Raw genomic sequence first — 16,605 nt, forward strand, 5'->3', positions numbered from 1 at the left:
CAGGCTATGTGTTTACTATGGCTAAAGGACCAGTTTGTTGGAGGTCAATTTTGCAGTCGTCTGTTGCCTTGTCTACTACAGAGGCTGAATATATGGCAGTTGCTGAAGCTATAAAGGAGGCCATTTGGATACATGGGCTGATTAGAGATTTGGGGGTTGATCAGAAGCAGGTGGAGGTACATTGTGATAGTTAGAGTGCCATTTATTTGGCTAAGTATCAAGTTCATCATGCGAGGACCAAGCACATAGATGTGCGTTATCACTTTGTTCGTGAAATTGTTGGTGAAGGGGAAATCATTCTCCAGAAGATTCCAACTAAAGACAACCCCGCTGATATGTTGACTAAGGTTGTTGGTGTAGCCAAGTTTGTTCACTGTTTGAACTTGGCTCACATTATGCCTATATAAAGAAGGCGTTGAGCAGTAGGAGTTTTGGAGCATTTGGCTCGGCATGAGTTGTTCTCTTGCTAGTGTTTGGGAGTGATGTTGTGTGCTAATTGTGTTGGTTGGCTTATCATGGCGTTTTCGGAACTTGGCCAAGGTGGAGATTGTTGGATTATGTGGCCAAGTGACCATATACTTTAGAATAAACAAACCAAAAGGGACAACATTATGATGTTTCTTCCTTGTTTTGGGGAAAAGAAAAGCACTTTGTCTAAAGTTTTCTTGGTCCATGGGAAGTCACGGGGTGACTTGAATGAATGACTATGTTATGATAAGGAAGTTGCTGCCCTTTAGTTTTTTTAAGTGAGCAGAAAATTGGTGAGCCGAAGAGAAGAGAGGGAGAGAAAGAAGGTACTGATGCAGTACCATTTTGAGAGAAGGAGTTGTTGTTCCTTTCATTGGATAGTTCTCACTCCATCAAAGTGTTATTGTTGTAATAGCTTTGAGCTTTGTATAGAGAAGAAATTAATCACGATATTTCTTTCTCTATTTGTTTCTTTAGAGTGTGAGAGTTATTGGGTGTATTGGGTTATTTGGGTTGTGAGATTGCCAACACTTTGTAAACTCCCATTTGGTTGATAGTGGATTATTGGGTGAGCTCCTACTGCTCCGAGGACGTACTCCAGTTACACTGACTGTTGAGGAACCTCGTTAAAATCTTGGTGTCTTTAATATTTTGTTCTTGCATTTTCATTTGAAAATTTCCTGTGGGTTAGCTTGAGTTGGTTCCATTTGGTTTGGTGCTATCCTAGCACAACAATTAATTGTAAGGTTACCCCTACGATGAATTCGGTGCTTAATTGCAAATGCATCAATCTAAATCTATGGGACCTGATGGTATGTCCCCTCTCTTTTTCCAAAGATATAGGTCCATTGTGGGTAACGATGTGTCAAATGCGGTGATTTCTATTCTCTCTTCAGGGTGTACACAAAGGAAGATCAACTATATGTACGTGACCCTTATTCCAAAACTGAAGAATCCCTGGGAAATCGATCATTTGCGTCCCATAAGCTTGTGTAATGTGGTCTATAAGATCATTTCGAAGGTTATAGCAAACAAATTGAAGGTCGTTCTACCCCAAATTATCTCTCCAAACCAGAGCGCGATTTCTTTGTTTGATAGGAGAAGGGGGAAGAAAGGTTTTTTTTCTCTTCCCTTTAAACTCAATATGAGCAAGGCCTATGATCGAGTTGAATGGGGTTATTTTGAGAGGGTGATGGTGAAAATGGGATTTGAAAGGTCTTGGGTCAATTTAATCATGATGTGTGTTACGTCGGTATCCTACTCTTTCATGGTAAATGGATCTCTGTGTGTTTACATTCACCTGAAGAAGGGTTTGAGGTAGGGATACCCCATTTCCCTTACCTTTTCCTTCTTTGCCCCGAGGGACTCTCTACGCTTATTGCTTCCAAGGATCGAAGTGGTGATATCCATGGGGTTTCTGTTTGTCAAGGGGCTCTTTTCATTCATTTTCTGTTCGCCGATGACAATTTCAACTTTGCTCGTGCTACACGGCAGGACTGTGAGACGGTTAAGGAGATCATTGGGTGTTTCGAAGGAGTCTCAGGGCAACAAGTGAATTTCCAAAAAAGTGTGATCTACTTTAGTAGAAATATTAAGCAATCTGATCAGGAGTTTCTAGCTTCAGTGCTTGGGATTGTAAGAGTGGATCGATATGAAAAGTATTTGGGGCTCCCTACCTTCATCGGTCGAAATAGATGAGACTGTTTTAGTCACTTCAAAGAAAAGCTATGGAAGAAACTGCAAGGATGGAAAGGTAAAACAATTAATGCAGCGGAGAAGGAATTACTAGTCAAAATGGTGGCACAGTCGATCCCGCTTTATTTTATGAGTTGTTATCTATTGCCTAAGTATTTTTTGATAAACTAAACCAATTAATTGCTTCTTATTGGTGGAATTAATCAGAGACCTCTAGGAAAATTAATTGGGTGGCTTGGGATAAGCTGTGCTTGCCTAAAAACGAGGGTGCCTTGGGTTTCGTAATTTATACGCTTTTAATCTTGGACTTCTGGCCAAGCAGGGGTGGCAGATCATCCAAGAGCCCACTTCTCTGGTGGCGTCGATGTTAAAGGCAAAGTATTTCCGTCATTCCTCCTTCCTTGATGCAAGTGTTCGATCTAATGCTTCTTTTGCATGGTGTAGCATGTGTATTGCTAGAGAAGTTATCTTGCTGGGATCCAAGTGGCAAATAGGTGATGGTACCTCGATAAGGGTGTGCGGTGATAGATGGTTGCCTCTACCATCCACCTTTCAATTGTTTTTCCCCTAACCGCATGATTGTAATGTGTGTATGGTCAGTGAGCTTATTGTTGATGCTAGATGGAAATTGGATGTGCTTGGTCCATCAATTACACTAGAGGAGATGGATGCAATTCGATCCATTTCGTTGAGCATTCGAGAAATAATGACCGATTAGTTTGGCATTATGACAACTGGGGTTTGTTAACAGTTAAAAGTGCTTATAATGTTGTTTGTAATTGGATCCTCCCCTCAGTTGCTTCCTCGTCAGGGTTTGTTTCACAATACTCGGTGCTGTGGGATTTCCTTTGAAAGGCCAATGGCCCTCCCAAAGTGAAAATGGCGGCTTGGAGAATTATCTCCAACATTATTCCCACATAGGATAACCTTCATAAATGGCATATCTCGTTGGACCCTGCTTGTATTCTCTGTGGGGCGGTATCTGAGATGGTATGGCATATCATGATCGAGTGTTGATTCATAAGGTGTAGTTGGCTTGCATCTTCGTTAAGGCTTAGACTTGGGCAACATTATGGTAAATCTATGTATGAGTGGGCCCTGGCAATGGTTAATGAAGTTAGATCGTCGGATTTTGAGTGCATTCTTGTCATACTTTGGGAATCTAGAATGCTAGAAATCTAAAGCTTTGGGTGAAACAACTTCTCATTCTCCAAGTGTTGTAGTGAGGTGTGCCTTTGATTGGTGGCAAGAATACCTTATGGTCAACTGCAGGCCCCCTTTGCCCAGAAGGCATGCTCTCATCCAAAAATGGTATTTTCCTCCACCTGGAAAGCTCAAACTTAACGTGGATGGTGCCTAATGCAAGAAGACTAAGATAGGTGGTATGGGGTTAACATTCCGGGATTCAAATGGAACTTTTGTGGTTGGTGTGAGTTGGAGATTTAGGGACATTTTCTCTCATATTCACATTGAAGCACTCGCAATTAGAGAAGGTCTTTTGATGACGATCAAAAGAGGTTTACAAAACATTTCATTGGAAAGTGGTTCACTTCAGATCATTTCTGTTAAAAGGAGTTTTCTTTGAATGTGTTTATTATCAGACTTATCATCGAAGACACTAAATCCTTATTGCAATTGGTCACTGAAGCTACTGCGTCCCATGTTCATCGTCAAGTTAACTCGGTTGCCCATAAGCTTGCTCGTTTTGCTATCTATGGAGGGGATTGTACTTGGTTTAATGAAACCCCCTCATTGATTTGTGATTTAATTGAGGCGGATCTCCCCATTCCTTGTATTGAGTAGCCTATTCCTTGCTTTTAATGAAATCATATCGTATTTTATCAAAAACAGGTACACACAAGTTCAAGATGATTACATGGATTCTAAATGCAATCTGCAATCAGTAACATTGGGAAGATTAACATCGTGATCAGCATCTTCTGCCCAACTAGTAAACCATGTAATTGCATGAAATACTTCTTTTATGATCTGCAACTCTAATAAATTAATATTTTTATCTGTAGGGAAGCCAATTTTATACAGCCCGTTTAACGATGAAAAAATATTGAAATGGAGGTGATTGATTGTGTTGGTATGTTCAGGGTTCGCGCCTAGTGACGATGGTAGTGCGTGGTGTAAAGTGATGGTGGTGGCAATGACATTGTTAAGAGGGTAGGGTGGAGATGATGGAAATTGGCAGTGCCAGTAGTAAGCAGTGGTAATGGCGGTGTCCATGGTGGTGGTAGAAATAATGACAACAATGATGGTAGTGAAGATGAGTTTTTGTCTAGGCAATATATTCTTTTTTTTAGGAGGACCTAAAACCAAACGTCAAAAATAAAAGAATGTAAAATTAGATGAAAAAAATAAAAATAAAAAAGAGAGTCCAAAAAATGGAAACGCATATAAAAAATAATATTAATAATAAAATATTGCCTATTTAATTTTAGCCAATTACCCTGAACTTTAGCCGACATTCACCTTTCCCAGACCCTGCGTAAAGCGGGAGCCTTGTGCACTGGGTACGACCCTGAACTTTTATAATTGGTCAATTTTCCCCAAAACTTTAATATTGGCCATCTAAACTTTTATAATTGCCAATTTACTTACTGGTTGATTTTAAAAGTTTTCATCCATTTTGGTCATGTGCACGATGTCACATCCCGGGCTCTACTTCGTCGTAGCACGATATTGTCTGCTTTGGGCCCCGACCACGCCCTCATAGTTTTGTTTATGGGAACTCACACGAGAACTTCCCAGTGGGTCACCCATCCTAGGATTGCTTTCGCGTAAACTCGCTTAACTTCGGAGTTCCGATGGAACCCGAAGCCAGTGAGCTCCCAAAAGGCATCATGCTAGGTAGAGATGAGAATATACATATAAGACTTACAGGATCCACTCCCCTGGGTGATGTGGGATGTTACAATCCACCCCCTTTAGGGGTCCGACGTTCTCGTCGGCGCACTTCCGCCCAAGGATTGGCTCTGATACCAAATTGTTACATCCCCGCCCAACCACGCCCTCACGGTTTTGTTTCTGAGAACTCACACGAGAACTTCCCAGTGGGTCACCCATCCTGGGATTGCTCTCGCCTGAACTCGCTTAACTTTGGAGTTCCGATGGAACCCAAAGCCAGTGAGCTCCCAAAAGGCCTTATGCTAGGTAGATATGGGAATATACATATAAGCCTTACATGATCCACTCCCTTAGGCAATGTGGGATGTTACACACGATACATGGCATTTGCTTGAGCAAAAAGATAATTTAAACCCTAATGTGGACAACATATTGTTTGTTTTTCTTCTTCTGTTCCACTAGTTCACTCCGTACACTTTTTTTTCGAATTTTATCCCTAATGTGAACAACTCTGAATCTTCTCTATGGTCTTGCTCTTTCAACAACATGTTGGGGTTGTGAAGCTATTTCATTAGGGAAAGTGGTATTCACACTCCCATTTTTACCTCCCACACACCCTTGTTAATTTATGGCTATTGATTGTCTCCAATTCATTCGATCCGACGGTCAAAACTTAATAGAAGTGTGTGAGAAGTAAAAATGGGTGTGTAGATAGCACTACCCTTTCATTAGTGTTCCTTGTGGCTTGACTTATATGACCATCTCGATTCACCTATTCTAATTCAAGACTCAAATTCAAATAAGAATAGTAATTACTCATTTCAGCAGATTCATTACTAGAAACTGACAATTTATAAAGCTCAGAGGGTAATTGACTATTAAAATTCAAGAGGAAAACTAGCCAATTATAAACATTTTGGAATTAATCGGTTTAAATTAAAATTCAACGAAAAATTGGCAGCTCTTTATAAATTCGGCAGAAAAATGGGTGACTTGTGTGGGGCTTGGCTTGCCACTAAACTTCGCTGAGTGACATTACAATCCACTCAAAACACGGTACGTGACAAGTCTCAAATATAATCTTTTATCATTCTTTTATATTTAAAATTCTCCTAATTATTTTTTCCTACTAATTAATATATACCATGGATCAATCAAACGTTTCCTTTTTTTGGTTGTTTTATTAACACTCAAGATATTGCTGAATACATGCCACATAAAAAATTATTATTAAATAACTTGTATACTCTCGTATGACTGACTATTTGTGCCCTATAAAAATTAAAACAAATAAATAAAAATATGAATACACCCCAAAATTATTTTCTACACTTATCCTAATATTATTAGTCTTCAGCCTTTTGTATGAGATAAAAGTTTTAGCAGCTTCAGAAGTGAGATCCTTGTTTTTAGGTTTGTGGGCTGGTGGTGTGAAAGCATGCAAATTCTAAATAAACTTAGCCATTTGATTACAAATTCCAGATGTAATTCTACACAGGGTTTGCTAATTCAAATTTTTATTTATTTTTTTGTTTTGGCCAGATGGCTTTGCTAATTTATCATGCTCAATGTGTTGAACAACTTGTATATAGATTCAGTTGTTTGAATTTCTGTTAAAAAAAGTAAGGTCTGAAACTTTATAATGGCATCAAGAGTAAGAAGAAATGACAAAGTTTAATCAATCACTTTCAGTTTGTAATTTGCAAACTTTGCAGTGTCAAGAAAAGCCATGACCTATAACTTCATCTCCTTTCAAGCTCGTTCGGTTTTTTGCAAAACGATGTTCATTTTCTCTGCGAATTCTTTTGAAACAGAGGAATACGGAATACGAAATACGAAATTGGGAGAGAGAGTGAAGACCCACGGCAAAACATAAAATGGAGTGAAATTTGGGAAAGAAAAAAAAAGGGGGAAAAGAAGGACATAAAAAAGGAAACATTAGATTGATCCATGATATATATATTAATTAGTAGAAAAATAATTATGAGAATTTTAAATTAAAAAAAAATAATAAAAGATTATATTTTAGACTTGCCACGTGATTAGTTTTGAATGAATTATAATGTCACCAAACGAAATCCAATAACAAACCAAGTTCTACACAAATTTTTCCCCATCCTCCGACTCAAAGACATAAAAAGTAAAACATAAAGCGATAGAATTTCTAATTTCAATACGTGTAAAATGAGAAAATTAATACGTATCCTGATATTCTCCCCAATTGGCTGCTACGCTACGCAGTCATTTCACAACCCAGACACCTCCCCCGTGACCCGCCCAATATAAGATACCATCACCACCTAACCCCTTTCATTCCACGAACCTCTCGTCGCCCCCTTTTATGTTTCTTCACTCCGACCTGCTCCTTCACCAGCAATCTCTGGTTCACAGTTTCACCACAAGCTCACATTTTCCGGTACAAAACCAATCGCTGCTCCCCAAAATCTCCACTTTTTTCTTCTTACATTTCGTAACGACAATTCACCTCACTTTGATTTGACCTGTTTGTTTCGTAATCGAGGGAAAAAGAAGGTCGGGAAGCTCTCGAAGCCTGGTGTATCCGGACATGGCTCCGCCGGTCCTGTCCTTGGTTCTGCCCTCTGAGACCGGTCGGGTTCTTAGTATTCAATCTCATACTGTCCAGGTATTGCCGATTCCGTTTGCTGATTTTTGGGTGAATTTTTTAGTGTGTTTGGTAGCTGAGAAATTGGAGAAGCTAGAAGCTTTATTAAGGCCTCGTTTGGCACGGCGGAATGTCATGGACAGGACTATAATATATCCTTGGACTGTACTCGAATCTCGTATAAAAGTTAAACGTATGGAACTTGATTGATTGGGTAGCTTTTGGCCCGGTGAAGTTTTGGGGCTTTTAGGAGTGTTTGTCGTTATTTAGTCAATCCTTGCTTGCATCTTGTTTTCTTGGAAATAATCTTATTCGTATGATTGAGGTAATGGAATGATGTATGGATTATATGGATAGATGCCCAAAATTGGAGTTGTTGGATTTGTCATAAGTTAGCGAAAATACATTGTATCGTCCGTCCCATGTTCTAAATAGCTGAGTAGTGACTAGATTCTGATGAAGGTAATCATTTTTTCGTAATTCCTACCCAAGTAGTTCATGCTCTGTTCTTATCAAAAACATGGCTTATGTGAAGGTAAGTACTTGATGAGAAATCAAAATTTCATTGTCTCCCTTCTTTGACGTGGACTAGCCATAATTACCTTCCCTGCGTACCTTTAACAAGCCTGAATTTTTAGTTGAGACTTTTTTTGTCAGTAAATATGCGTAATATTTGAGATCGGGTGAGGGATATCCACCTGTCTTTTGTAGATCGTGTTTTGACCTTACATAGTTCTTCAACTTTTACTACTTTTTAGGGATATGTTGGGAATAAGTCAGCTGTCTTTCCCCTGCAACTACTAGGCTACGATGTGGATCCAATTAATTCAGTCCAGTTCTCTAACCACACAGGCAAGCTACTTCTACTAAATTCCAACAGTCTCAGAACTCTGTGAACCTGTATAAAGTCAAACGTTGTGTCCTAGTTTTAACGGTGTTATGGTCCTGATTCAATCAATCTCAAAACATTGCAGGATACCCAACTTTTAAGGGTCAAGTTTTGAATGGACAGCAACTATGGGAATTGGTAGAAGGCCTTGAAGCAAATGAGTTATTATACTACACTCATCTATTAACAGGTATATTAAACTACTCATGGATTTGGCATTTTGAATATCTTGTCTCAACTCCTGTATACCATGGTGAATGTGTTGAGCTGACCTTTTCCATTCGAAGAAAGATAATAATGGTAAAGCTGAATCCTTAGGGATAAGATGGTGGTTGGCTCATTGGTGGTAGCATACCAAGATATATCTGCAAGACTGTAGCATGTTCTTGACCTGGATCACGGATTAAAATGACATAAAACATGCTTCCAAAAAATCTGAAAGAAATCATTCTTCTAGATATTAATGAAAGAAACAACCATTAATGCCTCTCATATTTTTCTACTGTCACCAAGCATATTAACTTTCCTCATTCTTTCTTTGTTTCAGTGATATTTTTTCTTCTGTATTTTTAGAATAAGTTGATGCCATCTTCATGTTTAGAGTCACATAAAACGTCTATGTCCTGTTTTTCCTTTTCTTCCCTGTTGGATTGTAGTAGTCTTTGAAAGACTTCACATAGTAATTTTTATGACTTTCTTGCTTGGGCGAGCTTACGTAATTTTTATTACTTTCCTTTGGGATTTATGTGGCTTTGATCCATTGATGTCTTTGCAGGTTATATTGGTTCAGTTTCGTTTTTGAGCACTGTGTTGGAGGTTGTCAATAAGCTTCGCTCTGTAAACCCAAAACTTACATATGGTGAGTGGATCATTGAATGCTACTTCATAAATCCTTGCCAATCATCAAATATGGTGTGATACATATATACTATCCTTGGTATAGCTGGGAATTTTAGCATCTGAAATTGCTATTCTAACCTCTACTAGGGCTTCTCCTTCATGCTTTCCGACCTGTATGGTTAACTTATACATATGCTTATTATTCTCTTTGCTTTGATTATATGATGCAAGAACGCAAAATACCTGGTGTATGTTCATATCTTTGATTAGATAATTTCTTAAAATTGTTAAAAATTCAAGATACTCTCGTAGTTAGTATTTGTTGGACGAATGAAACCGTAAGTTGTTTATGGGACAACAAGGTTAAGTCATCTAAGAGTTCAAGAAATCCTACAACTTATCTTTCAATTAAATTCATTGGTTTTACACTTCTAAAAACTATGTGTGAATTGGTTGGGACATAAAAAAGAATATTTTTGGAAAGCAGAGTTCTGAAACCTATTGATTACGGGTAAACTCTGTTTGTTCTTTCACTCAAGTGGTATGGAAGCAGTGCATTCCATTCTTATCATCTTTAATTTGAGGGTAAAAGTTGAACGTGATTTTTCATCCTTCTCTCTATATAAAAAGAATAGAAAACTTTTTTTTGTCTCTATTGTAACATAATTCTTGCTTTCCTTCCCCAGTCTGTGATCCAGTGATGGGTGATGAAGGAAAGCTCTATGTCCCTCAAGAGCTGGTAGCAGTCTATCGGGAGAAGGTAAGCACTAAGCAGTTTGACCTGCCTATGTGTGCATGTTCATAGCATGTCATGGTGTTTACATATATTAGGTTAGATAGATGTATTTATTTATTTGGATGTTACTGGTTTGTCAACTACTCAGACTTTAATAATTGTCAAACCAATATCTAATACAATCCGTTTTGTGTTTGTGTAAGATCGGTATTGTTTATAACTTTCCTAAGCATTTAGTCTTGAATTTTTTGCCGATCCAGTAGTTATCTTCGTAAAAAGTGAATGTTTGATAAGTATGTTGATATAGTGGGTTGATAATGAAATTGGTTTAGTAGCTGTTTTCTTATTATGCATTTTTATAAGGTTGTCCCAGTGGCTTCAATGTTGACTCCCAACCAGTTTGAAGCAGAACTCTTGACTAACTCGAGGTAATTGTTTATACTACATTATAATTAGTAAATCAACATTGCTTCCTGTAGTTAAACATCTGATGTTTCTTGGGTGTAACTGCTTTTTTCTCATTTAGTCTCTTTCATAAGTAATAGGTGATACTTATTCTGTAACAGGATTGAATCTGAAAAAGATGGTCGTGAAGCTTGTAACCTTCTTCATGCTGCGGGACCGTCAATGGTACTATTTTTTAGCAAACTTGCTAATGTTTTATATTTTACTGCACATGTCCTGGAGTGTTTCACTTTGTGTTAATGTGATTTTGTTATGGTCATGTTTTATTTTTCCCCAATCTCTGTATCCTCCAAAACTATCTTTGAATCGTTGGTTATATTTTCATTCTGGGATTGTGAGATCTAGATGGGTTTTTGTACAAACGGTCAGCTACTGCTATTCAGTATCTAACTGTCTTGCAAATTGGTTAAGTGATTTGTATCTGTTTTCTTAGAGACAGAAATATAGAGACCATAAATGGCACTGTAAATGGTCCAGTGCTCTTGGATCAACAGGATATTTTATGTCTGGCTTATTGTATTGGTGCAGTGCATTAATTCAAATTCACAATGCATATAGCCATATACATGGACACCTTTGGTATTTCTAAGCAAATTCATGGGACTAATTTGTTAAGGATACTTTCAAACCAATTCATTTTAGTTAATATATTGTGGGTGGGTGGGTGTGTGGGGTGGGTGGGTTTGTTGTCTATGCAATTCGCCCTGGTAAAGATAAATAAGACCTCATCAGGGACTGAAGGTATCAGTCAGAAAATACAAAGCTTTTCCTAGTTAGAGATGAGCCTTGTGTCTCAGGTGAATTTCACCTGAGAATAAACTATACAGTGCGATCGCAGAATTGATTGGAGAAACAGCAGAATCCTTTAATGGATCAAATGTCTTTTCATTTCTGCCCGTCAGTGCTGTAGAGTCATCAATGGTTGCCATATTGCTACTTTTAATTTAAGGTTGTCATTTCAAGGCTCCATCTGCAACCGCATATTTAATTATTTCCTTCAGCTTGTTAGGTAATTTATTTATACAACTCTCGGATAAACTATCAACTCCGTTTATCTCATAGAAGCCAAGTAAGCTTGCTGTACATGTTATAGGGTATATAATGTGATGATTATGGCCTTCTTAGAAGTTTACACCTTTTGGAGTGCTCTTCTTAAGTGGCTTCTAATCGAGGGACTCAGAAATTTGCTTCTGATATATGGTTCAATAAACAAAACACATCTGAACCCAACCTACCATTTCTTTAGCTGGACAATTACAATGATCCACATGACTCAACTGATCCACCATTCTTTCTGAATAGATGGTTGGATTTTGGTACCCAAAGAACCTCATAATAATGGCATGCTGTATAGGGAATATGCTTGACACCTGCTGCATCCAACTGGTGATTGTCTCCTACCAAAGGGGACTGAAGTGTAAATCCTATACGAAAACACTTACAAGAAATTTTCTAAAAACAAGCTCACCTGAAATAAAAGAAGAGAAATTCTACATCAGATGGGTATAAATGGGATCCATATGCTGAATATGAGGGGTTTAAGACATTGCCAAATTTGTGTAAAGTATAGCCTGACTCATTTGTAGTTATTTTCCCACTATTTTAATTTAGTTAGTCTAACTCATGGGAAGGCCGAATTTGGTGGAAATTTCAAATTTCTTGATTGTGCACTTTCAATCGATGTTACATCTCTCTCTCTCTCTCTCTCTCTCTCTCTCTCTCTCTCTCTCTCTCTTCTCTAAGTAGTATTTGTTGAAGGGAAAATTTCTCACGAAAACAATACATGCTTGTTGTACCCCTTTTCTTTGCTCTTCTATTTGATGTTACATCTGTTTTGCTTATTGTATATGTGTAAACTTATTTATGAAATTCTTTTAATTGTTCCATCTCACTTTCTCTGATTCATTTATAGTATAATGTTCATTTGATATATTGCAGGTTGTGATAACAAGCATAAATATAAATGGTAATCTTCTTCTGATTGGTAGTCATCAAAAGGAAAAGGTGAGATCTTGTCTACAAATGAAGTTATTCTTCAGGTTTGGGATCTTTTGTTGGGGTCATTCTAAGTTTGTTGATTCTACAATTTTCAAAATGCTGTCACTGTTTTGAAACTTTTTTATTAGATGGAATAAAATTACTTGTGAGGTTATTCTTCTTTTTATTTAGTATGAGAATTAAAACGACATTTTTGTTCCTCTTAGAATTCACTCTTCCACAGAAAAAAGGGAAAATGGAAATATATATATTATTTTCTTTTATGCTAGAAGCTTCTGAGTGTTTTCTTCACTATAGTCGCTTTTTAGACAATCAAATAAATTTGAACTTTATTGTAATTTATGCCAAGATTTCTTTTGACATGATAGAATGACGTTTTACGCAATTACTAAATCCATGATGTAGGGTCTGCCTGCCAAGCAATTCAAGATAGTGATTCCTAAAATTCCTGCATACTTTACGGTATGAAAATTTCCTTTTTAAGTTTTCATCTGCAAGGCTTTATCCTTTCTAACATATGCATAGTTAGACTACTCACAAAATGCATGTGGGATATCCTTCACTGTATTGTCAAATGTTATGATGAACTGATATTAGAACATTACATTTTTAGTTAATTCAGTGTCTCATAATTTTCGCTTCGTGCTAATTTGAACCATTTATTAAACTCTAGCAATCCCATACCTGCTATGCATGTGGGACAAAACTATGGAAGTGGGGTGCGAAAAAAATGTGGAAGGATTTATTTATTTTGAAATTTTAGATCAGTATAATTACTATTTAATCCTTATTATGCCAATGTTTCTTATTGTAAGTAAGGGTAACAAAGGAAAAAGGGGACATGGTTGGTATTTTTAGAAAGAGGCTGACAAGCCCGCTTCTCTTAATAAAGTATTGATTTTACTTTATAATTATATAACAGCATTTAGAACATGTTCTGCAGTCTGCCCTTTTATTCCATGAATTGTACAGTGTGACTTACTAATCGTCTAATTGGATTGTATGCAGTCAGCTTAGTGTTACTTTTCCAATTAAATATTCTCACTTACCTGCTTGATTACTGGACACCTGGATGGCATCTCATTTCAAGAAAAAAAGGATATCTGGAGATGTTTGATTTTATGTGTTTAGCATGTTGCTAGGTTGTTTTTTTTCAACTCTTTTAGCCGATACAAATCAGGATATGTTGTGCCAATTCCCAAACTGTATTTGTGTTTTAATTTAACTCAAGGTTTGTGCCACCTTCCTTCTTTACTCTACCAGTAATTGGATCACTGCATACAATGTCTATTGTTTACCAAATTTCTGTACAATTACTCAATCAAGGTTCTATATATAATTTACATGTTTAGAAATACTATCTTATACAATATAGATGGAAAAGTTGGAAATACTGGACCAACTTTTATTTTCTTTTTTCTGTATGAAAAGATTTTGGATCAAATTGAAGTTTGACGTGCAAGGTGACAATAGTTAGAGCATCAAATTACCTGTTGTTATCGAGTTTATCGTAAAAGTAGATGTTTTATTCAAGCTTATTAGTTTTTACAGTTTGGTTCATAAGATCCTGTAGATTGACAATTATATGCATGAACTTTGTAGGGAACAGGAGATCTCACGACTGCTCTTCTCCTTGGGTGGAGCAATGTAATTCCTTTAAAACCTTATTTTTTTATTGGACTCCTATCCCTACTTGGCCGATAAAGCTCCATGTCTATAAATGGTTATTTTTTTTGTTTTCCAGAAATATCCTGACAACCTAGAGAAGGCAGCTGAGCTTGCTGTATCATCCTTGCAGGTATTCCTTGTGGCCCCAATTTTTTATTTTGTTAATTCCTGAAGTTTTTTTGTCGTGTGGAAGTATTCTGAATGGCATAAAGCATTATTTGCAATTTCCCCTTTGATTTGAAGTAGGATGTACAAAGTGACTATAGCCACTAATCAAAAGATAGATGAATCAATAAAATGAAAAAGAATACAAAAGCATTGAGTAAAAGCACCAATTTTGGATCTCTTCCGGTGAAGCGTTCTGTTTGACACTCGAAAGATACCAATATATGTAGAGCATGATTGAACTATGGCAGTAAACTATCTGTTGAATTCTATTATTATAGCTTTTATTAAGGAATATAATAAAAAATGAAATGCTCAACTTGATGCTCACACTGTTTTAGAGATATCAATACATATAGAGCAGAATCTAATATACCAGGTAGCTTCAGGAGAGGGAAATGGGGAATATTGGTCATCACACGCTGCATTTAATTTCAAGGATCCGAACCGTCTACTTTTCAATTCTTTGTTCATAGATAATCCTTGCTAAATATGGTCAAATCGGAAATGATTGTGTGACCAAAGAAAATGATAAACACTGAAATTTCTTGATGAGAATCAAATAGCTAAATAGTTTCCTGTTTTCGCAAGGATGATCTATGAATGGATACTTAAAATTTGGACGGTTTGGATCGTCCAAAACAATGCATAATGGGCACACAAGACACATCCTGGCGATGAATATATGAGTATAATTGAATAGAACTGCTTGACTTGGGATCATGGCTGTTTATAACCACATAATTAATTTTACAAAATTGATTTACTTTATGATGCATGGAAAACTACAACATTTCCTGCCAGTATCAATCATTCATGGTATAGCACGGCATTTAGGCGAGGTGGTTGTAACTGGTAAGTGAAATGCCTGGTAAGATAGATAACTAGATACCTCCTGGCTGTTAGCGTAGCAAATATTCTTTGAAAAATAATTTGATTTAACCAAGGAAAAGATGAATTTTTGGAGGTCTGGGAATGACTAGAAATAATGGGTGATTGTTGTCACGGATCCCCTTCTTGGAAAACCATGACTGACAGGTTTCGTGTTTACAATCTATACTTACAGGCTCTTCTGCGAAGGACGATTAGTGACTATAAAAGTGCCGGCCATGATCCCAAGTCAACCAGTCTGGAGATTCGATTAATTCAAAGCCAGGACGACATTCGTAACCCGGAAATCAAATTTAGAGCTGAAAGATACACCTGAATGGTTTGATATATACTTGACATGGTATACACAGTTACTTAGATCGTCATGAAAACTGTTAGACAATGCTATGGTCATGGAAGTTGAATAAATTTCGTTTGTCGTTGGAATATGTACATGGTTTTTGACACTTGCAAAAAATGGTTTAGTATTACCCAAAAGAAATAGTTGAAGAATTGTTCAATGTCTTTGTTTTTCTATTTGCCTGTGCAATTTTGCAACCGTAAAGACAGCAAATTTCATAAATTTGAAAAGGAATTTCAGTATTATTTGAAGTGAATTTTCCTTTACTCATGATCGTAGTTCTCAACGGTGATAGATTTAACAATTTTCCTCGCATGCTCATTTCCTCCTTCTGCACATCATTGTATGATTTTGTCGTTGATTCTCTTTTTATTTATTCAATAGGTGTTTAAACTTTAAGGGGAGAAAAAATATATGCAGAAATGGAACCATTGGTGATTAAATCTGAAGTAAGATGTTTTTTCCTTTTAGGAGCCTCGAGAGCAATGGGGTAACTTTATTGATTAAAACAATATTTGTTTCCAAAATGCAAAGTAAATAAAATAAGGTGGTGTTATTCACACATTTATTTCTACCTCTCATACACCTTGTTCAATTTTTTGTTGTTGGATCGAATAAATAGAAGAAGATCAATGAACAAAAATTAACGTGTGAGAAGTAAAAATGGGTGTGTGAATAGCACTATCCTAACAATAACTAGTTGTCGTAACAAAAACAATTTGTTATCTCACCAAAAAAAATTTAAAGTTAGGATCCAAGCTAGAACCAACCATCCTGAAGTATGGGATATTTTAGGCGTTTAAACTGTTAGATCTTTATTTAAAAATATAAGATTAATATTTCATTGTTAAAATACTCGAAGTATCCCATACTCCATAGCACCCTTTATTTTTGGCTTGAAAAATAGGGTGAATACCTAATCAATTAGGTACTAAGTAAGAAACCGGTATTTGAGAAGTAAATCATTAACA

At 36.8% G+C, this 16,605-nt stretch overlaps 1 protein-coding gene across 4 annotated transcripts; it reads left to right on the top strand.

The window, feature by feature from the left end:
• Positions 1-7,247: 7,247 nt before the first annotated feature.
• On the top strand, positions 7,248-15,879 carry LOC126594551 (pyridoxal kinase). 4 transcript variants are annotated; one of them, XM_050260915.1, is made up of 13 exons: positions 7,248-7,435; positions 7,541-7,663; positions 8,401-8,499; positions 8,622-8,721; positions 9,307-9,390; positions 10,058-10,131; positions 10,471-10,535; positions 10,674-10,737; positions 12,511-12,576; positions 12,976-13,032; positions 14,173-14,217; positions 14,315-14,368; positions 15,470-15,879. In XM_050260915.1, exons 1-13 carry the CDS (start codon positions 7,361-7,363, stop codon positions 15,608-15,610), a joined length of 1,047 nt encoding a protein of 348 aa, XP_050116872.1. In that variant the 5' UTR covers positions 7,248-7,360; the 3' UTR covers positions 15,611-15,879. The 4 variants fall into 4 exon arrangements, with proteins under 4 accessions (XP_050116872.1, XP_050116873.1, XP_050116874.1 ...); XM_050260916.1 differs by having other exon boundaries at positions 7,268-7,435; positions 7,549-7,663; XM_050260917.1 differs by having other exon boundaries at positions 7,272-7,435; positions 7,552-7,663.
• Positions 15,880-16,605: the final 726 nt, after the last annotated feature.

This window comes from Malus sylvestris, chromosome 12 (genome assembly GCF_916048215.2).
Source record: "Malus sylvestris chromosome 12, drMalSylv7.2, whole genome shotgun sequence".
In the NCBI taxonomy this organism is placed as follows: Eukaryota; Viridiplantae; Streptophyta; class Magnoliopsida; order Rosales; family Rosaceae; genus Malus; species Malus sylvestris.